The sequence below is a fragment of the Falco rusticolus genome, chromosome 4, assembly GCF_015220075.1.
Source record: "Falco rusticolus isolate bFalRus1 chromosome 4, bFalRus1.pri, whole genome shotgun sequence".
NCBI lineage: Eukaryota > Metazoa > Chordata > Aves > Falconiformes > Falconidae > Falco > Falco rusticolus.
The window spans coordinates 17,957,403-17,983,151 of NC_051190.1; the positions used below are offsets into that span (position 1 = coordinate 17,957,403).

At 41.0% G+C, this 25,749-nt stretch overlaps 1 protein-coding gene across 1 annotated transcript in view; it reads left to right on the plus strand.

Moving 5' to 3' along the window:
- Nucleotides 1-23,649, plus strand: part of TAFA1 (TAFA chemokine like family member 1) — a 231,610-nt gene extending 207,961 nt beyond the window's left edge. The window contains exons 4-5 of the mRNA XM_037387346.1: nucleotides 17,761-17,885; nucleotides 22,779-23,649. Of these exons, the coding sequence (XP_037243243.1) occupies nucleotides 17,761-17,885; nucleotides 22,779-22,796 (143 nt within the window). The 3' untranslated portion in view covers nucleotides 22,797-23,649. The remainder of the gene's footprint in view (nucleotides 1-17,760; nucleotides 17,886-22,778) is intronic.
- The last annotated feature ends 2,100 nt before the right edge of the window (nucleotides 23,650-25,749 follow it).

The following is a 25,749-nucleotide window of genomic DNA, read 5'->3' on the forward strand; positions in this document are numbered from 1 at the left end:
GAGCCCCTGAATGCACAGTGACTGAATATTCATTTTGTCCATTCTTCAAAAAAATACTTACAATTTAAAGTACAAGAATAGCTCCATTCATAAGCCGCCATGTGAGACAAGGCTCCGTCACCAGTGCCCTATCTCCATTTCTTAATAAGAAGCGAACAAAGCCAATATATTGCCACATAAAAAAATAATGAAAAAAAAAATATATCCAGAGAGAGAAATTACCTTTTTGTCATAAAGTGATGTGGGTTGATGATCAGCATACGTATTACTTCTCTTTGTTGTTCACCTCATTGTGCAGCCTGGGAGAACAGGGAAGCGCGTGCACCTGCGGTACGGCTGGGTGACATTAGGGGTTCAGCAGATACTTCGGGTAAAACTTTCCCCCGATTTGAGCTGAACTATTCATCACACACGTAGCTGTCATTAATCTTACATGCAAAGCCAGGCTTCTCATACTTCAAAATCTTTGGAGAGGCAGCTTTCTAATCTATATTTGGTTCTTCTTTTTTTCCCCCTTTGAGATTGATTTCTCTTTGCATATAATGCTGTAGTAGTTTCAATTTAAGCAGAACCCTGAAATAAAATGGTTGAATATGAAACTTTAGGAGAAAGAAAGGAAACACAATTATCTTGAAATTCTTTTTTCTTTTTTTTTTTTCTTTTTTTTTTTTTTGAGATAAAACCTGTCAATGACAGCACTGCTGACTGACAAAAGTGACATGTATTTTAACTCTTGTTTCAAGCAATGGCTTATCTTAATCACAACAAGAGGGCATATACTCCTGGATGGGGCCATAAATTCAATTAATCTCAATAGTAATTCTCAAAGCAATTCATTTTAATATAATGAACCACCTTGAAGTATCTAAAATTAAAGCAGGTGAACTTGGTTAAAGATGAGAGACAGATGCAGAAGCTGCACACCAGTTCCCAGTGTCCAGCTCTACCTCCTCTCTGCCACACCAACTCCGGCAACAGGCAGATCCGCTGGAGCTGCTCCCATGAGCCTGGGCAGGAAAATGAGGGAAAAGCACAAAGAAAGGAAAATGTCAGGGAAAAAAGGCAGCAAGGCTGTGAGGGCAGCAAGTGGCAGAGGGTTAAGGTCTAAGCTCATTCTCAAAAAATATATGAAGTATGACAGCTGCAGGTTATGAAGTATTTCTATCAAAAGTTTCTAGTGACCAAGAGCAAAATTTTTAAGTGGTTTGCATATCTCTCTGGGCTCTTGAGATAATAATATAGCTGTCTGTTCCTTATTTTGTAGGTCATTTATACAGCTCATATTCCAAACCCTTCTCTTTGCTAATACCCAAAAAGGCTGTTATTGGAATCCCAAACTCCTTGCCATTTTGCAGAGCTGAATCTGGACACATACTATTATAAATTTAGCGATGTGTGTCACTATGGGAACTATTTCTCCTGCCAGACAGCATTGGGAATGAACTGGGAACTGGGTGTTTAGACACTTGTGTGTATGTGTGTCTGCCAGGCATGCACATACATAAACATTCAAATGCAGATATGTAAATCTTACCATTAAGTGCTTGCATTTTTTGCTTCACCATTTCTTCCTATTTTGCTCCATTTAGCATAGATTATCTCTGCAAGTCTGGCGACTAGTCAATTACTGAATTCCTTTTCAAAGGAAGGAAAAAGGAAGATTACAAAATTCATCAAACTAGCATAAATCACCATATCTTCCCCACCTGAGCATGTAACCCTCTAACAGTAGTTTCTTTCTTCTTTAAAAAGGTAATTATTCTATTAAAATTAATACTAAAATGAATACTGCTGTGACTGAATTACATGGGATAAGCGTGAAATACTGTGATCTGTTCTGCTATGAATTAGTAATTATAGTGTGCCCAGTGAAATTTGCATACTTTCTTCTTCTTCCCTGCTACCCATCTTGGCTTCTTTGCTAAAGCTTTCTCCAGGGCTGGGGCTGGAGGTTGCTAGTGCTTTATGCAGACAGGAGGTGTTTACAGAACATAGTACCCCTGAGTTTTAAGATACCAGAAGAAATTACAAGATAAGCATGGATTTGTTTGGTATTTGGAATATCTCTGATCACCTTTCTAAATGGGGTGGAGTTTGTGGGGGGTTTTCTGTGCCTGTATAGATGAGGTGCAGAAAAAAAGAAAGCGGAAGAAAAATCTGTCTCCTTTCCACTTGCTATTTCTGCCTGAAAAGTTTGGTTTCATGATACGACACCAAGTTCACCCTGCCTGGAGCAGCACAAGTAGTTGATATCTCAATGAGACAGCACTCAGAACAAGGGAGACCCAGAACTCAGGCAGGGTCTCACAGATCTGCAACAGCTTCTCTGTCGGAAAGCCCTGCATGCACCTGTTTGCGCTGATGTGGTTCGTGGAAAGTTTAAAGTGAACCTTGAAGAGAATAAATGATACCAGGGTGAAAGAAAGCCTTCCCCATGCACAGATTGCAAGACATGCCTTGAGCCAGCGATATCAATTAACTAGAGGATGGAGGAAACAACAGTTTTTTCCATGCTCTGTGGATGTAGGGCAGAAGTATCAGGTCCGGGCTGGTTCCTGCAGACGAGAGCGAGCCTGCCCAGCACTAGCAGGGAGTTTTGCCCTGCAGCCTGTGCAGCCCTGCTATGCCGGGCTCCATGCTCAGCTCGGCAAGTCAGGCTCTCTGCCTCAGCACAAGCTAAATACCTACAACCTGCTAGAAAAGGATACATGAGAGAAAACCGGATCAGAGAGCGCTGCTCCCCTTTGACCCACGGTAGCCTGAATCTGACATCCCTGCAAGTGCCCTATGAGAGCAGTGTGCTCAACTTGGCTTCAGAGGGAAGAAATTGCTGCTGCCCAGCAGCCTGGGAAGCCCTAGCTGGCTGGATTCCTGTGAAGTAATTGCTTTTGTTATAAGGATTTTATTGTTATTAACCATATTAGGATGGTCACAGGCTGGTTTATATAGCTTATGCTTGATTAAAAGATGACCTGCTGTAGTGATAAACGCAAACTTGTCCCAACGAGTGAAAAAATGGTTTTGCTTTCCTGAGAATAGTATGCAGCCACAATTGCTCAAAAAGAAGGGCTGAGGAGTGACTTTTGTTGACATAATTAAGATAATATATTTTGTTTCTTTGGTTAAACCTTGATCTCAACAATCCACAAACTAATAGAAAGTTGTTCATTTTTCCTTCCTAAAATAATCTGTGCAGTGCATAGCTTAACCAGCTCAATACAAGCACTTTATCACCCCAAGAAAGCAACTGTAGATGACTTGTAAAAAGGTCATGTAAACTTTAGATGCAAGCCATTATTTTTAATTTATGTGGTCTATCCATGTTTCCTAGCACCTGAAAGGTCCTTCCTTCAAATTACTTTTTTTTTTTTTTGGTGACTATAAACAGTTTATGAAAAATTCCTGTATTAATTATTTAAATGAGTTTATAAATATTTGAGGAAGCCCATGCAAAAGGCGCTCATAATAAACTATCATATTCTACCTTCATTGAACATTAAATTACCAAACTCTGAAGACTGCCTTCTGTAATAAAGCTGTTGCTGCCTGCTATCACAAGGTCCAGGGTGAGAGCATCATATCTAGGTAGCAGCAAAAAACTAAAAATCAGCACTTAATGTTTAATGTCAAATAACATTTCTGTCTTAGAGCATTTATACTAAATGTGACAGGTGACTGTTCATTTACCCATGTACCCATATCATATGGGAGGAGCCATTGGTTCCCAGCCCTGACTTTGAGATCACGGGTGTGGAGACTGAATTAGGAAGCAGAGAGAGAGAGGTATGGAGGAGAAACCTGGAGCAAGTGAAACAAGGAATCACTCGCAGAGATCAATGGATTGAACGAGAAGTCAGATACGGTAAGTGGTACCAGGAAGAATATCAATCCTACAACTCCATGGCAGACAAACCTGGACAGTGCAAGGGAATTTCTTATGTGAGATGACAGGCACAAAGTACAATTAAATAAAAAATGCAGCAGGATAAACTTTTCCCACCTGGAAAAGAACTTCCAGAAGAAGCTTCAGCTTGGGAGTTCTTACTTTTCCAATGTTGGTCAGTAAGGTGAAGACCCACTTTGTAGATGTTGCCGTCTTTTGAGCCTCTGTCTTCACGCACTTGGTCATGTCTGGCTGTCAAGGACATCGCACATTATAATGGCAGGTGCCAATCAGGACAGAAATGCTTCTGCAGAATTCGGGTGATGGATTATTAAATTGATTAAATAGAAAGAGATGCCTGATGATGATCCCCTTCACCATGTGCTTCTTTCCTAACTGCCTTGTGTTCAAGGAACCTCTTGAGATGAACAAGTGGATTTTTTGAGAACTTGGTAAAGTCAGTTTGTGGTCATGCACAATAGGCCAGGAGATGCTCCTGCTGTAAAGCCTCAAACTGTGAACTCATAATGGTTGACAAAAATCAAAGCACTTGTAAGGCTGGACTCACCTCTATGAGGACATATATCCGACCTTTACAGTTTTCCCAACTTTTGTCCACTCATCTGCTTCTTTTCTTCATCCATCTTCTCTTCCATTGGTGATCACTGCTGAAGCAGAAAATAAGAAAACTTACTAGCCTGAGGACTGCAACATAACACCCAGAATCAGGGGATTCACTAGCCAATTATCATTTCTATTTGATCTACTTTCAACTTGCAGGTATTTGTGGAGGTCACTCTTTAGAAAGAAAACCCAGGTATTTCAACCTTGTGATGTTTTAAAGTTCTTTAAAAAGGTGAACAAGGAGTATTAGAAAATTTCATCTAGAACAGCTTCCTGTTCACTTTGCTGGTAACTATAGCAATTCTCAGTGTCTTTGTTTAGCTATTCATCTTTGGAGGGCTTCTGCTTGCATACATTTTGCAACTGGCAGAGCTGAACATATTCTGCAAAGCATTTTACACTAATTCATGCTCAGCTTTGTGAAAGAACTTGCGCTGGGCATGCTCAGGCTCCATTTACATTCATTTTGTATGAGCATTAATGAGATCAAGTAGAACAAGGACAGATGTTTGCGAAAAATAAAATGTTAAACTCCTATTTGTAGTGATGAGAATAGAGCTTACAGCTTTGTAGCTAAGAATGATCTGACCGGAGTGTGCACAAGATTCCTGGAGTATCTGGAGTCTAAGACTCACAGGTCCTTCCATCTGGTTATTTTTTCAAGAGCACATCTTGTGCATTACATAGGAAATAATGATCCTTGTATAAATTCAGGATTATTCACTCTAAGGACAACAGAGTAAGGTCATCATATAAATTATTCGTAGCAAAGACTTACCTAGAAGTGCAATCCAGGGACTCTTCCAGGGAAAAAAAAAAATCAACACTGTAAATGGTAGTGAATTTTCACCTTTTAAAATAATACAACTCAGAGTTAAATGGAATGGAGGCAAAAGACGCGAGCTGTGCCAAAACCAACACAGCCGTGAAATTTCAAGTGCCCATTATCAGAATTCTCAGCTCTGTAAAACGTTTCAGAGTAAATAAGCATTATGAGCACTGAAGGAAAACATAATTTCAAAGAAAAGCTTGTCAGTTAAGGTCAGTTTAATATCCACTCATGAATTTCACTGGTTTTAAGTCTTGCTGATAAGCTTTTATAATTGAGTTACTTCTCTTATTCCATGCATATTGAAGTAGTAATTAAGCTATGATATGAGATACAAAGTATCGTGTGCTTAATTCATCAATTTTTGTTTAGTTTTGCAGTTGTTGTTCTGATTGCACTGGCATTGTTGCACTGAAATACCTCCAAATCTATCATGTCAAGATTATGCATGATGTAATTTGTAATAGTAGCTAGGGATTTGTTTACAAAAAACAAATGTTCCTTTAATCTGTAAAACAAAATTAGACTTGTCTTACATCACAGAACAAAGAGATTTGAATGAATACAACACTTTTAATAAATCAGTAATTACCTTGTGGAGTGACAGTTGGCTCATTTAACCTTTGAAAACAGTTTCCTCCACACAGATTTTAAACTGTGCCCTTCTGAGATAAGTTTTGAGAGCCGGACTGAGGAAATTTATTAAGTGCTCTATAGGTGTATTATTTATACCACAGCAATCCCCAATTCACAGAAGAGAATTTGGACCATAGTGTCTTTCCACAGCAGAGATAATTGCAAGTTAACTAAGCCACCTCCTAAAGAAATTTGCAAGCTCTGCCTTTTGGTACCAGCGTGCATAAAGTGGCACACCACGTGCAAGTTCATAGTACCATCATTAGGACAAGAAATCCTCCCTTAGTTTATCATTTCAAATTGAATCATCCCTACACTGAGAGCACAGGGCACCTGACCCTACTTTGCAATGTGAGTTTGTTGGTTGGTAGGGGTTTAAATATCACTCACCAGCTGTAAAACTGTCTGCCATAAACATATTTCTGTAGTTGATACTCCCTGAAAATAGCTGGTGGGTGCAGACAATAGCAAAGGGCTGCTCCCATCCTTTCCTGAGCACCACAGGCCATCCATGGGTTACGCTCATCAGGGCTTTGACCCACGTCACTTTACTCTGAAAATCCACCAGCCACATGCCAACAGGCAACTAATGAAGGCTGTTGTTCTTCTGCATATGTGTCCATCGGATAATAGATTTGTGCATATTTTATTAGGCTGCAGGACACAGCAGGCAGAACATTTTGAGCAAAAGAGAACGTACCAAGAATGCATTATGAGACGTTAGGTCAAGCACCGATACGAATTTCAACTACTTCAAAAGCGTTTTAATCACCACCCACAGACCAGATAGGCAGCTTTATTGCCCCAAGACAGGACAAAGACATGTGATGCTGGGTGTTTTGGACATAAGTATGACCACCACACCAGCAGGTGCTTGCACTGGTGGGACTGGGGAGAACAAGAAAGTCCCTCCAGAGCCACCTCCTGCCACCATGCAATGCCAGCAAACAGCTGTTCGCACCCAACCCCATCCTCACACGGTTGGGTCAGCCTGTCTGAAAAGATGGTACCTCAAAGCAAGGGTTCTCCTATAAAATTGCAAACCTAAGTCACTAAAGTGATGGCTGAAATCTGTATTTAATCACACACCTTATTTTATCAGTGAACCTGCCAACCCCACTCGACCCAGTGAGAACCTCTGAGACCAGTAGTGATACTCAGACCCTTTTAGGACATTAGATTCTTAGAACAAGCTCAAAATTAAGGAGTGTTTTGATTCGGGAATTTTCCATCTCTGATTATTATCTTTTCTTCACCCTTTTTAAGGGAAGAATAGCAGATGGCTTCATGTACTTCACACCTCTTAGCAGTCTCTTTTTCCAAAAATTCCTTGATATCCAGATTTTAGGAGAAACGTCAGCCTTTTACTGCTCACACCAATCCCTGATCATTGTGCTTTCGGTTCTTTGGCCACATTTCCTGCCCTCACACGCTTCCTTCAGCAGTAGGTACCACCTGACAGCCCTCACTGTTACAGACACACCTAGAACTGCAGGCACATATGTCACCATTTTCTAAGCTTAGAGATTCAGCCTTAGGTCTTTAAATCACGGAGAAGTTAGCATTTTTCACAGAGAAAAACAGTGACAATATAATGGCTTGTATTTAAAACAAATAAACAAAGAGAACCTCAAAAAAAAAAAACCAACACCTGGAAAAACATACACAAAGCTAAAGAAAAGGTGGTTTTCATTGACTAATAACACATAATCGTATTAATTTCTGTAGATTCCATGGAAGAGTTTTGCTTATTTATTTATTTACAGGAATCTTCTCTGTGGACTAGAAACAACAGAAGCTGAATGCTACAGAATTTACACCCAAGCAGTACACCAGAATTTAATTTTGTAACTGATAACTATCCAATATATTATGCATGCTTTGTTATGCCTTATAAATGCATTACAGTTACATAATTTATTCATTTTCAGTGTTTTTTCATAGAGTGCTTTGCTGCTAAACTATGATTCTGGCACCTCGTTCAGTCAAAATTTCATAATAGACTTTCACCCTTCAGAGCCCATCTTGCAGCTTTTCCTTCCCACCTTGCTAAAGCAGCCCCCTGCCACGCACAGCATTCACGTTTGAGCAAATGGCAACTTTTACAGGCACCACATTTGGTCTGAAACCTGCAAAAACTAAGGAGGATTTTTTATCCCCCGTCTCTTCAGTAACTGTTGGATCAGACCCTAAACACAGATCATTGGTTTCTAATGCAAAACCAGGCAATAATTGCTCCTCTTGGGTGCTCACTCCCACCGTCACAAGGGACAAAGTCACAGCAATTATACCTTTGGTTCAACTCTGTCGTTTCCCAGCAGTACTGGCTGTGTGAGCAAACACCTCCACAGCAGCATCAGGACCACAGCAGCTCAATAGATATATATAGATATAGCTGTAAAACTTAAGAGTCCTTGCAGACACCAGAGGAATAGCATCGCAAGGCCACCCTCAAACCTCGGTGTACCTCCCTAATCCTCACCTCACAACCTGGCTCTTGTCTCTCTACATGTTAACTCATTCATTTACTTCATTAATGAAAAATTACATGGAGACATTTTTCTTCTTTGACGACACAATATTCCTCAACCCTGGTCTGAAACATGGGTGTGAATATTTATAAGCAGCTTCCTATTGTCTTTCCAAAAATGTATAATTATGCTGCAGTTCATCAGCATTTCATTAAATATATAACAGTAAGATTAAGCTTTCACTAGGCTATCTAGAAGCAGTTCAAATAGGGTGTAAATACATTGCTACACTGCACAAATATTTTAACAGCCTGCTCTCAGCTTTGTTCTGCAGTGAGGGATGGATTCAGCTCCAAACTTCAGTAATAAATAGCAGCAATGAGTCTCCCTAACCTACAAAAGATCGATTTTCCCTGTACAGGCTGGGAGGGGATCCTCAGTCACCTGCATTCATTTCAGCTCCCTGAATGTAAGCATTTCATGTTTTCATTAGTCTCATTAGCACTCATTAGTGTCAGCAGGTTGCTCTCAAATGACCCACTGCCTTTGCAGCGAGGTTATGTCAAACACCAATAAACTCACATGCAGAAAACTATAAACAAAGGTGGGCAGATTGATGCCTGCCTTAGGTGTGTGTTGCTGCACATGAATTCAAGAATTTCCAAGAAAAAACATAAGGCTCTGTCCTAGCACTCTGGAATGTCATAGAATACACTATGCACTCTTGGGGAGACAAGTTTATCATACATGGTTTACTTTATCATTTCACGTCCTTTCTTTCTGCCACAGATATCTGCAAAAAACCTGTTTTGTCAAGGCTTGCTCTGCCTTTCGTTGTAGAAATCAAACTTCTAGATAGAGAACACAGTGAAGGTTCACTTATAATAGCAACTATGATCCATAACTGTCAAAGAAAAAAAGTCTAGCATGGGTCATGTCTGAGCTCAATGGAATGTGGAATAATTAAAAAAGCCAGCTATGCCTTTTGAGTACAGTATTAGCAAATGAGAACAGGGGTTGAGAGCCAGCTGCCAAGCACGGTTTGACTGACCTGGGAATTGCTGACATCTCTGGGAAGGAGTGCTACAACCCACTGGCCTCCAAGCTTGGCAGCTTCTGGTGTCTTCATTTTTTTATTACTTTAAAACCTGAGACTTTGAAAAGATCTCACAAGGTGAACCATGGGGCCCAAAAGACATTCTGATTGCTTTCCACTGGCCTGGGCTCGGTGCTGCTGAGATCCCTGAGAACCACCCCATTCGGGAGATAATTATGCAACTTCTACAGTTCTCCTTAAAATCTGGATGGTTTTATCTGTGTATCTAGCTAACAGAACAGAGGATTTTACCTCTGAACAGCTGTACACACTTTATAGGTACTCAGAGGACTTGAGCAGTGTCATTTTTAATGCACTCATGGAAGTGAAGGTGCACGTTCACCCACCGTGAAGGTGCCGCCCATGAGAAATCAGGGTTCTGCTTTAGTTTCAGATGCCGCTCAGCCATGCATCCAAGCAACATTTGTCTCCAAAGGTGCAAAGGGAGAGACATGGAAGAATCACAAAGCTGCAATGTCTGACCCTCCTGGACTGAACAGCACTGCAGCCAAAAAAACACCTTTGCAAGGTGCAAGCTGTTTTGTGTGAAACCTGCCCTCTAACAGACCATCTCTATCCGTCTGAAAGTCATGCATGTGCTTAAAAATCTGGCAGCACACAGACTTCATATAATTTTAATGTTACTATTTATTATGGTAGTACCTAGGAAACCCAGGCTCAGTCCAAGATACCATCCTCCTAGCTGTACAAATGCAGCAAACGAGTCAGCCCCACACTGCTGCAGTGCAGTGTTGGAGCTCAACGGGTCAGTAAAGACAGAGGGGAATGTACAAGGGAACAAGGCAAAAACAACTCATCCTTTTAAGTAAATAAAATTACAAATGGAAAATTGCTATAGCAAGAAGATGATTTACCTGTAGTAATAGAGAAAGTCAGAAGCAGAGATGGGATTAAACAAGCTCTGGCAGTTTCGGATTCTCAGGCCATTAGCCATCACCATCTCTATTAGTCATACTGTTACGAGGGAAGTATACAACATTCTTATGTCATTTTTTCCAATTTACCTAACAGTATGCCAACTGTTAGAAAATGGCAATGTAAGTGGTTTTCCACTAGTGAGTCTTCTCGTGCTGTCGAATTAGCACCCTTTTTGCTGATTTATGCAGATCTTAAATGGAAATTGTTCATGGATTCTTGGAGTCTAATCTGCCCTTTCATATTTTGTGGGTATATTTTAGTGCAGCCCACAGGGTTGCTCAGACACATATTACACTCTTAAAAATACCCTACTCTGGCTGCTGAAAAATCAAGAATTCTGGGTGGAAAAAAATATGAAAACCTTCAATTCTTTCTATACTTTCTACCAGTGAATTAATAAAACATCGTTCAGAAACCCAGAGAACATTGCAAAGATCAGAAAGTCATAAAGAAAATAATTTAATATGATGATCTCTTTTTAATGTTTACTACAATTAAAAAATATTAAATTAACTCAGCAAGACTGGATCCGAGGCAATTAGGAGATACGAAACATCACTTGCCAGACTGATTGCACTGTGCTTGTATGTTAAACTGAAGGAATGTCAGTTTTCCCAGAGTTATGAGAGGTCTGTTATCAAAATCTGCAAAGTATTACACTGCATGAGCATTAGACTGATGCTTCTAAAATTAAGATGGAATTAAAGCAGATAGTTCGATGGATTCCCTGTAGGAAACATCCTGTATTTCTCCTAGATAGCATTATTCAACCTGAAATCTTTTTTTGTTTCGCATTTGTATTCTTTAACTTACCGCATTACTGCTTTACAACTCCCAGAGTAAATGGTATCTCAGGCTGTTTATGAAATACAGAACCCTCCATATGACACTTTCTTTCACTCCAGTTTTCCCATCCTCCTAGAAAGTGTATTCCCACCCCCGTAATTCATTCTGCACCCCATGACATCCCAATAAAGCAAGAGAAACTACATGTCTCATTCAATTTGCTGAGACTTTGTTTTACAAGGAATAGGTGAGCACAGGGTTACAGATTCCCCTATTCTAGTTTATATCAGGGTGAGGTGTGGGGTTTGTATCGAAAAAAAAATGACCTGGAGGATTTTACCTACTTCTGTGCTATGGCCATTGCCAAAAGACTCCATAAGTGCAAGAGTCTCTCACGGGGAGTTTGAACTTTCCTTTAATTTAATCCATTTAGAAAATGACTCACAATTTATTGAATAAAGTGGAGAAAATTGATATCTTTTCATTAAGCTGACAAAGTCTTTTTTTCACTGCTGGCATCTGTGAAATGTGTTCTCTATTTAAATTTTATTTATATCAATCTTCTCTGGTGGAAACTAGATTAAAATGGAATGCTTTATACTTACAGTAAAAACTTTCCCATCCTGCAATGAGTGTCATACTAGTTTTGAAAACAAACTCTGTTTCTTATTCCTTGGAGTAACATGATACCTATGATCAGGAGGAAGCACAATCTAATATCTCTATTCCTTTGTATTCTATTTCTATATAAACAAAATGTGTGCACTTTATCACAGGCAAAAAGAGATAGCTGCTGTGGCTTTATAATGGCAAATGCAGAAGCAATCTTGGAACATTTTAATACATAGCATGTTCCCTCTAAACTGTTGAAAAATGCATGATGATACTTTGCTCTGTTTTCATATTTCAGGGTCTTCCATAAACATGAATTAACGTTATATATTACTCTGTGAGTATTGTCATATTGTTCCGTTGTTAAATATAATGTCTTTATGCTTATTGCCATAAAGACATTATATTTAACAATGGGACAATATGCTAAAGCAATTTCCTAAACACAAATGCAGAAAAGTTAAAGGATAGCTCTATCTGCAAAAAAAGTCTTTGCATTTTATATATGCACTGGAGTAGCAAACATGGCACTAGCAAGCGCGTGCAAGCCTCTGGGCAGTGTGTGCACATTTTCCCCCAGACCACCCCCCGCCTGTGCCCTGTTCATCCCCTGTAACAGGGCCCTTCATCACCGCTTTGATCAGCTGAGGGATTTCAGTTCAATGCAAGAACCTGGAGGCTGAGAAATGTGAGACACAACAAGTTTGAGAGTTCCAACAAGTGAAGAGGTTTGAATCCAATGGATTGGATCAAAATCGGATCAATTTTTTTCCAACTACCGCTTCATTCAAGAGGAAGATGATAGAATGGTTAGTGTTTCCATGTTGATTTGATCTCAGTTTGGGTGTAGATATGTGAGGGTATTCGGTGCTTTTTTACTGTCCCATAATAGAATAATTTCTTATTGACATTCAAGGGGAAAACATCCACAGCCAGCTCTCTTCATACATCAAACCGTTGTGCTCCAGATGATGCACAAGGACAAGTCAAAAAGCGGTCACTACCCTTATGTGACCTACAAAGGCTCTTATGAACTTGGTGGGCTGAAGCCCAGTGAATTCAGTCTAAGCTGGAAGTTCCCTGCAGCCACCTAAGGCTTTGGGCATTAGGTTTGGGAACAAATGCATTTTAAATTGCAATAGAATTGTGTAAACACTAGCATATATAAGCTATTTTCTTGCTCTTTCCCTATATTCAATCTGATCCCCAGATCTCTTATCTGTAGTTTATGTCTCTGTTTGGTACACACGATCAGCAAATGCCATTTCAACCAAATGCTTTTTTGTCTGTTAATCCATGCAGGCAAAATACATCAAAAGTTAAATATTTTGATCAAAAAATGTCTATAGCTTTTCCAACAAAGATATAAAAAAATACACTGTGAATTGGACTGGAAAAAAATCTCAAGAATTTTCTGAAGAAAGTTGCTTTTCTCCCCAGCTCCATTAGTTATATGCTTAGAATTTAATATTCTTATAAAAGAGGCATTTTCTTGAAAAGAACTCAGATATAAGCAAACTCTTATTTACACTAGCAGGAGCTGGGGAATCAAAACACCCAAAACAAAACACAAAGCAAGCTGGTGCAGTCAAGACTTTTATATCATATCCTTTTTTCTTTCCCCATGGCTGAGGATTATCTGTCTCAGTCAAATCAGCCTTGCATGAAGAAACTCCATGCTTCAAGTATTCCCCAGACAGCGAGAAGAACACAATGAAACCCACTCCAAAATGTTACAGGCATCTAATTCAGCATGATGTGAGCACTCGCAGCCCATGATACCTGGTGACTAATGGGAGTCTGTAATTCTCACCCAGAATTAGCAGTTCGGTTCACCAAGAAGCTCAGGTTCACCAGGATCTGGGGCATCTCGAATGCAAACAGCCCCGAGGGAAAGCATCTTCTCTTTAACAGTTCTCTCTCACACACACAACTGCTTCAGCACATCTCAGAGCAACATAACCTAAGTGTAGAGAGGCTGCACTGTATTCCCCAGGGAAGCTTCCCCCACCCCCATACAGGTGCACCTCATCTCAAACACAGCAAACTGTGATTCATTTTAAAGCTTTTTCCTGCCTCTTTGAACAGAGCTGGAGGTGTAAAACTTTGAGATTAAGTAGACCTCAAAGGATCAGCAGTGCCCAGGAAGGACAACTGGTCTTAAAGATTAAAGGGCTCTTAATAGAAAAGAAAACCTGTAAACACAAGACTCAAAGGAAATAATTTTCATTGGGCTCTGGATGCCCCTGGCACAGCATGGTGCTGAGGACTAGACCACAGCGAGTTTTGTAGTGCTTCAGATTTACAAAGAACTTTGCCTACTTACATATTAGAGACAAACAGGAGCGTTTAATCTGTAAAAGGCCTTAGTTTCCCCAATTATAAGAGGAGCCTTGTCTCCAGCACATCTGTGCTGCTTAGGGACAGGTGAGGGTACTCACTGGTGGACCCTTGGGTGGGTTGCCTTGTGGTTGTAACTGCACTGTGATCACAGATTAAGAGACAGATAGATATCGCTATATACAGAGATGTGTGTATATATACATAAGCACAATAAAACCTGCACGCTGTTACATGAATCAATTGACATTAATGTTCAGCACTGATTTTGCATTTCGGTATTTTTCAAGGTCACAATCCAAACCCTTGGGCTGTATTTAACAGCATCAAGAAGTAGTTAGATCATTTTAATTGCTACGAGCAGCATTGCTTCTCCATGCTGCCTCTCAGTCTGTATTCATCTCATATCGCCAGTTTACATTGTAAACTCCCTAGGCCAGGGCATTCAGGTTTGTGGTTTTGTACCTAGCACCGTAGGATCCTTCTCCATGGTTATTTCATGCTACAGCACTGCTACTAGTAAATAATTATGATCATCGCTTTTGATTCCATATCAGAAGATTCTTCTCACATATTCTGAGGATGCGCTGCTCTGATGATTGCTGTGAAGCTGTATTTAGCAGGATATGCTTTTTCAGTTTGCTCACTGCCCAATCTATTATTAGAGCACAGATTCAGCCCTCGTGCCTTTTCATGCATAGTAAAGAGAGGTATCTCTTTGCTCCACTGTTAGCAGCATTAATAATAGCCTTCTGAAAATTATGTGTGAATAGCATCATTAAATTGCCTTGCAAGAACAGGTGTAAAGGCTTTTGTGTGTGTGTGTGTTGTACATATGGAGAAATTATATATTACATTATAGAAGTGAGGTATAAACTGTGAGGAGAAATAGGAAAGGCAACACAGAGCTACATGATCATTGTATGGCCGTTCCAACTGAACTCTTCTATTCTGCTCTACTCTATCCTAAGCCTAGCTTACTTGCTCCAGCTTACTCTTCTTCCAGACCAAAGGAGCTTTCAAAGCCAAGGTATTTTTCCCTGTGTTTCAAGTAAACTCAGCAGGTGAAAACCATGTCCCAGTCAAGAGAGTTATTCAGCAAGTCTGCTGGCATAATCCCATACCAAGGTAAGGCCTGTCCTAGAGCTACTGGCTTGGACTCCTGAGTTGCCGTACCTTCCCCATTACCGTTAATTAGCTGACTCAGAAATATTGCTTCTCATTCTGGGTTATTTTGCACTAAACTGGGCTATACTTGGCTGCACTCCAGCATGGCTCACCATATGCCATGCAGATCAACCGTGCGCCTCAACAAGTGGCAGGGGCTGGTTTGTTCAGCTTATCTGAGGAGCAAAGACCTCACCTTTCCAAAGGAAGTCTTAATTGCACTTTAAAGGAAATAATAGTGACATTTAATGTACGTATACTTGACCTTCTTTACAGGATTTCCCACCCTGTAATTAAGAATTTTTATTTCCCCGAGTTTACTACCAGCTTTATGTGAAAGACAGCTTCCTTGCTGGGCACCATGACATACTTCTGTGTTCATTTAAACAATATAAATTATTTCTCTCTCTTACATTCTTACCTAAAGAATATAGTATTTGGCTTAATTTGGGAGTAATTGTGTGTACCTACGTTTCCCATTTGGAAATACACATTTATAGTATGACATACCTGCATGCTTGCGTCTCTGCACGTTGTTTGTTAGTCTGCAGCAGAGGAAGCTGGATCAGAAAGTCAGGGGAGCACTAAGGAGAAGAGGTAATTATATGAGGCTGGCAGAAGACTTCCAAGTGGCTGAGGACTGACCGTCTTGGCAGTGGTTTGTTTTTGCTATACCACACTGGCAAACAAAATGCAAAATTGGAACAGTCCTATGAAAACATGGTTTTCCTTTCAGGGCTAGATCAAAAGGGGAACCATTTCTAGTAAATTAGGTTTGGAGCAATAAAGTCAAGTGCTTAGGCGGGACAACAGCAGCTCTGGTAAGATAGTGTGATGGGTATAACTGTGTAGATAATGCTGATGACAGGTAACTTTGAAACCATAGTCCCCTAGCACCCACCTCTCCTCACCCAAAAGCAAGAATACAGTTCACGTGTTACTGAAAATGCCAGAGTCCCTCTTTTGTCCCTTGTTGAGTCTCTCTTCTCCAGCCTCCTGCTCTCTGTGCCACACAGAGCCTCCTCTTGCATGATGAATGGAATAGTGATGCATACTTTTTAGTCTAGGATTATCTAGTATGCGGGTTCAGTGTGTTTATTTCTGAGTGGTTTGTCATATGTTAGAGATGAGAGAAAAAGGGACTTCTAGCTTCATCTACATAGCTGTGAAGTGAGGGGATGGGCGTTAATAGCAGCTGCAGATGGGTCTTTGGGTGTTTCCTTAGGATTTTGTGAGCATAAACAGATTACAACTAGATAGAAAATAAATCAATACTTTAATTATAAACTCTGAAATATCCTTAAATCAATGCATGCACAACAGGGCATTTTCCAGATCTAAGGTAGTCTGCTGCTCCAAAGGTATATTATAGGCTCGAAGCAGCTGTGTGGGGGTGATATGAATGGGTTAAGCATCTCTGAGTGAGCGTGCATGAAGCTTTGAGAGTGAGGCTTCATGAGTGCTTCTTGCCAAGGAAAACAAACTACAGACAGAGCCACTCATGCACCAGCTAGTCACAGTTTGCAAGGTTAGCTAAAGTTTATCAAAATCCCCAGACAAAAAATGTCATTAAGATACAGTTAAGGTTATAGACAGATACCAATTCCCAGGCAAGAAACTTCATTAAGGTACACTCAAGGTTGTAAACATATGTGCCAATTAAATTCAAACAACAAGATCCAAACACTGTCATTATTTACAACATTAAATATTTGGAAATTTAAAGTTACTGTTAGAGATAATGTGGTTTCCATAAAGTTCATAATCATGTTTCAACAAACTGAACTTCTGCTGCTGTTCAGCACAACGTTACCTTCTATTTCTAGTCGTGATGCTCCCTGCCATGGGATACTGTCAAAGCTAAAAGTCTGCAATGGGTTCAAAAAATTCTGCACAGATTTGTGGAAGAAAAAGCCAGCTGTAGGCATGGAAAGCAAAACAGACAGTGTTTATTCTGGAGCACCCTGAGCCACAAGTCCTGAAGACCTGGAGAATATTCTGAGGAAAATCTCTTTCGACTTGCCTTGGTCTTATATATGTCCGTAAAGATCAGATGGGCCACTGGGACAGACGGGCTGTTAGGGTGGGGGGGCCTTCGGTCTGAGCCAGGGCTGCTGCCATCGCAGCGTTCCCCGCAGTCACAGCGTGACAGCAGACTAAATCCCGTGTATAAAGAAGCTACGGCAAGCAATGCACTGTCTTGGAGAATATAGGATGCAAAACAAGTAATTAAATGTGATCTCCTTGCAACTGAATTTCAACTGAAGGGTTTAGAAGGGACACTCTGCCTCTTAAATGCAGTGTTAGACCCCTGAGATATTATTTAATTAGATTTTTCATTATAACATAGTTGTGAACGTTGTCTTTCCTCTTTTAGCTTCAATAGTGATCGGGAAATGGTGGTGTGAGATGGAGCCCTGCCTAGAAGGAGAGGAATGTAAGACATTGCCTGATAATTCTGGATGGATGTGTGCGACTGGCAATAAAATCAAGACCACCAGAGTAAGTTGTCTTTCTGCCTATACCCAGGAGGTCCTAATAGGAATGGGGGTCGCTAATGATTGCTCGCCCATAGCTTTTCCATCATCATGTCTGCTGTAAAAGTCTTATAGCTCACTGCATACCTCCCCAGCCATCCAAAGCCTCTGGCTATAATTTCGTGAAAATTCAGATGGATTCAGGCTGGTCACCTGGGTCCAGGCTTGGAGCTGCTGGATTGCCAGGTCACTTTCTTATAGACGTGGTCACCTCAGAAAAAAACCCTAGTGCACATCACTGAGCTTGTTTCTGGAGGCTAAAGGGAAGAATACTAGATCGAAGGGAACTGCTGGATCCCACATCCATTCCTGGGCTGTTCCAGGCCACATCTGTATTAACAGCTGTAGATGTGCTTTGTAGCATGAAATGGTGCTGAGGACTCAACTCACTATCTGCATTTCAGGTCTTACTTCAGAGCAGCTCTAGCCCTGTGCACCCATTAGTAACATACTCTTGAGATACTGAAGATTCAGGTAACCCAGGCCAACAAGTGATGACAGCTTTCACCATGCACGGCTAGGAAAAGGTGGAGATGCGGCTGCAAATAGAGAAAGTGTGAATGAGCTGGCTAAACTCTCATTATGAGATTCGCTTCGGGGGGGGGGGAAAAGTGTTTTTCAAAAATAGAGTCTAGCTTTTATTTTTGCATTGTGCAAGTGTTTCACAACATCTGCTTAAAACTGCCACCTATACCTGTATACAACAATTTTGATTATTTTCATACCATGATAGGTTTTTTTTTTAGAGAAAAATGACATAGTTGTCAACTCGAGATATTTTTTTATAAATTAATAACTTTTGTTTTTCAGTGAAGTGGAAAATAACTTTTGAAACCTGCTAAATGAAAAAAAAATACAGCGATTTTTCAAGACATTTTTCCCTGTTCATTAAGAAATTCTACATACTCATACCCAGCTACTAATTCACAGGAATGTGAAGCTTAAAGCCAGAATTCCCTGACTTCTTCCTTTTGCTACGATCCTACCTCTAGTCATTTTTCATGTCTTCTAGGCCTTTTGTTGAAGGAGGAGATTTTACCCCAGCTGATCCCCATGCCCTCTCAAGTCTTTTCTTTCCCTCCATATGATTTACCCCAGGATGAGTGATCTGTTTTGCAACCTAGTTTCTTGAACGGTACCTTCTGGCATGGCTAATCTCTCCACCACATCGCAGCACTATAATTTAGGAGGTTTTCCTTGCAGAAGGCAGTAAGTGGCCCCTGAAAGCAGGATGCGTATCAGCTCTTCATCATCTCACAAAGCAAAACAGAAAGCATGGAGGGAACTGTGATTCCTTGACTCAATTTCTTCCTGCAGTACTTTTGTTGCTGCAAACCACTCTATGCTCACAACTGATCTATCCACACTGAAACACCACTGGAAGATGGTGCCCTAATGTATGTGCCTTGCAGTGCAATTAAACAAAAAACCAAACTTACTACATGTCCTTTTCAGGGAGGCAACGTTTTCCTCATTGAATTGGGAAATTAAAATGGAAGAAAGTGATATTAAAGAAGTAATAAGCAACACGGGGAAATATGTTATACTTTTGTTAAATTACAATAACTCAGTACTTCTGCAGTCTGTCTGCAAATTATATAATTTAGGAATTGCATTTTGGTTTTTTCTGTGAAATTGTCCTGCTCTTAACTCCCCCAACCCTCATCACATAAACTACTTTTAGGCGATAGCCTGCATCTAGAAGCGATTGCTAGAAATTTAGCAGCTTCATTAATATGCAGATGTGTGGTCCAATCTATTCAGTATGCATTATTGTATTTCATTTAAATTAAATACTTACAGAGTGAGTGCTCATAACTGAAAAAATATTTCTTCATTTACCCACAGGAGTTATTTTAATTAGCTTGTGAGGGGAGTACCTTATGGTGCTGCTTCCAGTAGAATTTTGCTTTGTTGCTTTAAAATATCATTACAGAATGCAATTGACAAAGGCAACATGACATGATGTGCTTAGCAACTGCCTCTTGCATTTTTTAAGGAAAATTCTACTCTATAATCCCTGAAACTTTGCTTGAATCTGTACTGCTGCATCAAGTCTAGCAACATAAATATAAAATAATGGAAGAAATCAGATCCTGAAACAGGCATTTTTCTCTTTGTTTTGTCATTTCAGATGGCATCAGGGAAAGAGATTACCCTATAATCTGTACTGACCCCAGTCCAGGCTGCAAGATTGGGCCATGTGTGTCTAATCTGTGTAGTTAAGGAAGTTAAGAAAGAAGAAGAAACAAGACAAATCAGTCAACATCCCAGATATATCTGTGGTGATCAGCCAAAAAGCTAGAGCAAGTTACCATAGGCTGTACATTGTAAACGGTTTTAATGAAGGCTTTTCCTTACACTAGAAACATTTACATTAGGCGGCTGCTGTCTGACAAGGAAAACATTTGCATTTGACTTGCAGGATTAAAATACCTATTAGTATATTCTTCAAGAGCCACACTAAATCACATATAAGCATGTGTGTATGTGTGTATATATATGAATACATGTATATACACAATATACGTAATTTTACAGTGTAGTGTATTACTTCATCTTTGGTTCTCAGATATGATTAATACTGATTAGTGTCAGAAGAAGGTGGACAACAGACCCTGTGAAGGCTTTGCCAGCACATCCTCCATTCCTTCCCTTTCATGCATTTATTCCTGTGTTTAGTCCTTTAGCGTAGCTCACTAATTAAGTTGTTAATGCCAAAGATATAAAGCTCATGGCCTCTGTAAGTCAATTTCTTTTCTACTGATGGTCAGAGCAGGTGACAAACACTGGGAAAAAATCAGGTTGTAATTCAATTTTGGAGCAGTTTCAATGCTTTTTTGATCCCTATTCACTCCTTTTTGTTAAGAACATAAGCTTCAATGCTTTCCTTAAAAATTTGGGGCTCTTGGAGCTGTACTAGGACCTGGCTGGAGATCACATCACTATACTTCAGCAGAGCAGCCAGCACCTGGGAACATGCAAGAGCACAGTCTCAGTCTGGATGCTGGGAGATGATGCCGACAAGGGCACATAAATGCCTGTAAGAACCAGAGCTTCTAAAAAACATGGAAACATGGCTCTTCATGCATCCCAAGTTTTGCCACTTCCCATCTGAGCAAGGGAGTCACTCACAAGTTCTGGACATTGGATTGGTGTCCACACAGGACTTTCTGCGCAATGCTCTTCCCCGGGGCTCTCAGCCTGGGCTCCTGTGCATGCTGCACTGCAAAATGCCCTTTGTGTGTACTCCACGCAAACAACACCTGGCATTCATGTACTAGCCCTCTAAATATTTCAACAAGCTGTTTTTCTACTGCAGTGTGGAGAAATTAAATATTATATATATATATAAAATACGTGTATATATATTTTTATATGTATATATAAATAAATAATGGAAATTAAAGCATTGAGCCATCGGGGGCTGGCAGAGCAGCTCAGCTTGAAGCACCTCTCCAGCTTCACAGCCTGCACCCTCCATCAGGGCCACCCACCCCCCAGTTTGCGGAGTAACACTTGGCTTACCGTACCTTCTGCCACCAGACACACACAGGCCATCTCACGGCACCCAGTGGGACTTGAGCATCACATTTCTTACCAGCCACTGCTCATCTCAAGCTGCAGCAAATGACATCTGAGGTGTCCACGGCCCCTCAGTCCCTTGCCATTCCCTGCTCCTACACCAACCACAGAAAGTATTGAGGCAGTGTACAAATGAGAAAGGGTGATATTCATCCCCGAGAGAGAAAACCCAGCAGGGTCACTTGTCAGTGGCAAACCAGGAGAGCAGAAAATGGGAACTGGGGGAAGGAAGGAAATGGTAAATGAACCCAGAGTTTTATTTCCTTTTTTTAAACTGTCCAACTGGGTTAATATGTCAGATGATATCCAGATTAAATTTTTCTTTAGAGCAGTGAAGAAACACCTCTATTTTTATAATAACAGTCTCTGTAATTAAGAGGTCAGTTCAAAGCAGTAGAGCACAACATAGCAAATACCTCCTGCTATAAGACCTACTGCTGCATTTCATCATATCACCTAGTGCTTAGCTAATAATTTGTAGCACTGATTTAATGCCTGAACCTGCCCATATTCAAGTCAATTTGAGTTTCATTGCTGACCTAGTCATCTAGCAAAGGGTTGGACCCCTTGTGCCATTCATCTGTGTGTATCAGTGTGGGGAAGAAACAAAAGCCTCTCCTCGAGAGAGCTATTTTTGCTTCTGGTCAGTCATTCTTATTCCAGCATCCTAAAAAAAACCAAACCTCTGGGCGGTGGTGTTTCCTCTTCAAGCCATTAGCACGCTCACTCAGATCAATTGTGGTGTTAGTCATAAAGAGCAATGGTGTTTACGGTCTGTTGCAGGCCGTGTTATCTCACCCAAGGTGAGTAGATGAAGTCGGTCAGACTTGCCAGTCTAGTATATAGCTGGTCACTCCTATCCTGCCCCCTTTGGGTACGTGGATTGATGGGGATCCAAATGAACCGGTCAGATGGATCCATCTGCCTGTCCTTGTCCAGCAGAAGCTACCAGCATCGCTCTGAGAAGGGGAGGGTGGGGGGCTGGGGTGAGCATGGCCCCACACCCAAGGTTGTCCTGGCATCTCCTGCGCTGCCGGCCCGGGTGAACGATGCTCATCCAGGATCTCCCAAGGCCCAGGCAGGAGCTCGCTCAGCACCTGCCTCTTGCATATCTGTCAATCTGTGCAGTCCCAAGAGAAAAGAACCCTCCCAAAATACTGCGGTTTAAACTCAGCAATATCCTGAGCAAGGCAAAGCGCCGCAAAGCCTGGGTCTTTCTTTCCTGTCAGAACATATTTTGTATAACTGACTCTTTCGCACTTTCTTATGGCAGATCCACCCGAGGACCTAACAGCGCGCCGCCTGCACGGAGACAGTGAAAGCCCTGCTGATTTGTGAGGACAAAGTCTTGAAAGTTTAAAACCATCTCAGCATTTACAAGCCAAATGGATTTCTTATTTGCACTTTGACTGTTTACCAGATAACAACAGTGGCTTTACTGTGTAAAAGAAAGCATTCAGTGGAAACAATGCCCCTGATTTTTGACAGCTGAAAATAAAAATGAAGAAAATGGTTCCTTTGGTAAAGTTTCCAAGATTGCGAAATACAAACAACAGTATAAGTTTGGATCTACAATTTACTTTATACCAGTTAAAGTATATATATAGAAATATATATATATTAATATATGATATTTTGAAATAAAAGCCTCAGTCTTCAAGAAATTGAATAGTACCACACTTTGCTGCAGCTGCTGTAATTTTTAAATTTTTTTTTCTTTTTTTGTAATGGTCTGGAAGATCCCTACCTGTTTCTGAGAGAAATGTGGCAGTGAAGAGGCAAAGCAAACCTGCTGCGGTACAAGGATGCCTAAGAGCTACACGAATCCTACTGATGTGGCATCCAGAGCTTCCTGTTCCCTTCGGCAGAATTTCGAGGGCATTTGTTGTTCCACTTTGTGTTCTGGAGGCTTTTCCCCTTGTGCAATACTAGCATGCTGGCTTTGCTTCATTAACCATACTTGATTGATATATAACAATGATAATTCTATCCTCTTCCAAGAAAATATTTTTAGAGCTGTTAGATATTCTATGAAGAAGAGATGGACAACTACTGAGTGAAGTACAGTATGTATTAAAAGTTTATTTGGCAGAGTTTGGTAGACTGTGAGCTCCCTTCTTATTAAACATGTACTGTACGTACAATGTCTTCAGACTTTGTATAGCTCGTAGAGACTACAGTAAAAACCCAGTAACCAACTCCAAAGCTTTGCATCGTTGGCTCACTAATTCTTTGAAACAACGACAAAGCTATTTCTTTCCAGACTAACATGTGAGAGGGATTTTACATATGGTTTGGGTTTTTATGAGCCCATTTGCAATTGGTGAACGAGCATTTCAGCTTAAGTGAATTCCCCTGTGGACATCTCGAGTGCTCAGGCACACCCGCACGCAAGGGGCTGCCTGGCTGTGTGCTCTTATCCCACAGCACATGTGGGAGAACAACCTAAATTTAAGTTTCCCTTGTCGCAGGCCAGGCTAACTCTCCCGGGGAGCATTTGCCACCAGCTACAAGCATACACGTGGGCAATTCCATGGCCCAGCAAACGTACACCAGTTTGTGGTAAGCAGACTGTGTCTGAGCCCTGCTTTTGTTTCAGGAACAGTTGCTTTCAGTTTAATTTTAACCTGTTTCTTACTAAGGTGAATTCAGCTGAGATGAGATGCTCTTCAGCAAGGATGCATCCACAGAGACATTAATCTACTCACTGCGAGCGGTTTGAGCTCACATTCCTAGCTAAGCTGTTGCTGTTCACCGTGCAGCCTGGCCCCTGCATTGCTGAAGAAAGATCAGATCTGAGGGCTGAAATGTGCAAGCCTAGTTCATGTTCCCAGGCACTTTTGTGAGCAGTCCAATTAGTTTCATGGGGTTTATTCATGTGGAAAATATCTTGCTGTCATGCGTGAGTCTGGGCAACCTACCCTTCAGTATGCCTAATTCTACCAAATTAAAGAGGAACAGGGAATGGTAAAACTTGTTCTATCCAGTCCAGCTTCTTTTCTTTAATATTTCCAGTTTCCTTTCAGCCTGCTTACCTGTCTCTCACAGGACCCCTTTGGCCATGCTGATCACTTTTAATCCAATGCACTTCCCGACCTTGAGTTGGTCAAAATTCTCCCACTAACTTTCTTTCTCCTCCTTCAGGGCAACCACTTCAATCCCTGATGCTTCAAGAGGCAGAAATTTTTCACTGTAATTACATTGGATATTAAAGTAGCTACATGACGTGTCACGCCATACTCCATGCCAGCTTTCCGTGCTGGTCCTTGCTTGATGCTCCCAGTGGAAATGGTTATGCTGTTTCCAAGTATTTCCATTATTGCCCTTTCATATCTGTCCTTTCAGAGAGATAGGAGAGTGGAAAGTGTCCAGGGAAGAAACTTGTTTTCTCCTGTGCACAGAAAGGCTACACAGATCCATAAGCCTCACCTCCAGTTGTAGGTCCTCACACATGGAGACCAGCTTCACTGGTGGCCCAACTGGACAGGCCACATGTTCTCTGGCCACAGCCACCTGCCTGAACCACAGAAGATACCTGGACCCTAGTCTGTGGTTTAGATATGGTCTGCCATGGCGATGTGTCCCCAGCCCTGTCATTTGACTTCAGAGGGGACCACTCCCTGCCTGGTTACCCACAGATAGGTGTGCTCCTAAAATGAGCTCATCAGACCAACTCCAGGTTCACCTGCCCCAAGTGAGGAGAACCTCCTCCAAAAGAAATCCATAGCACTTCTTAATTTTACTAGAACAACAGTTTAAAAACCCAGGACCCTCTAGAGCTAGGAAGCCCTTGGTGTACTAGCAGATAGACCCTGCCACCAGGGGGTAAGTTGATTAAAAGCCAGGATATGTTATCATCCCTTTACCAGCAGGAACTGAGGCACACAAAGCCACAATCACATTGGAGGGTTATGGAAAATCGAACAGAAATTGAAATTTGGTTTTCTTATGCCCAGTCTACTGATACTTTATAAGGTGACATACACAGAGAAAACTAACCCGTGGCCTCTTGTACCCGTAATCAAAGCCCAAGATATCACCATTGAGAGGTATTTACCCCAGAGCGGTGTATCTGACGTGGCTCATTCTGTGAGTAGCTAACAATGTTTATGCCTGTGTCTATGAAATATGCCTGTTCAGATTGGGAAATATTAGCCTTGCTCAAATATAAGAAGGAAATGTTGTCATTACCACAGCAAAGTTTCTTAGAGATGTTTATGAATTTTTCTTTGCCAGTAGGCAGC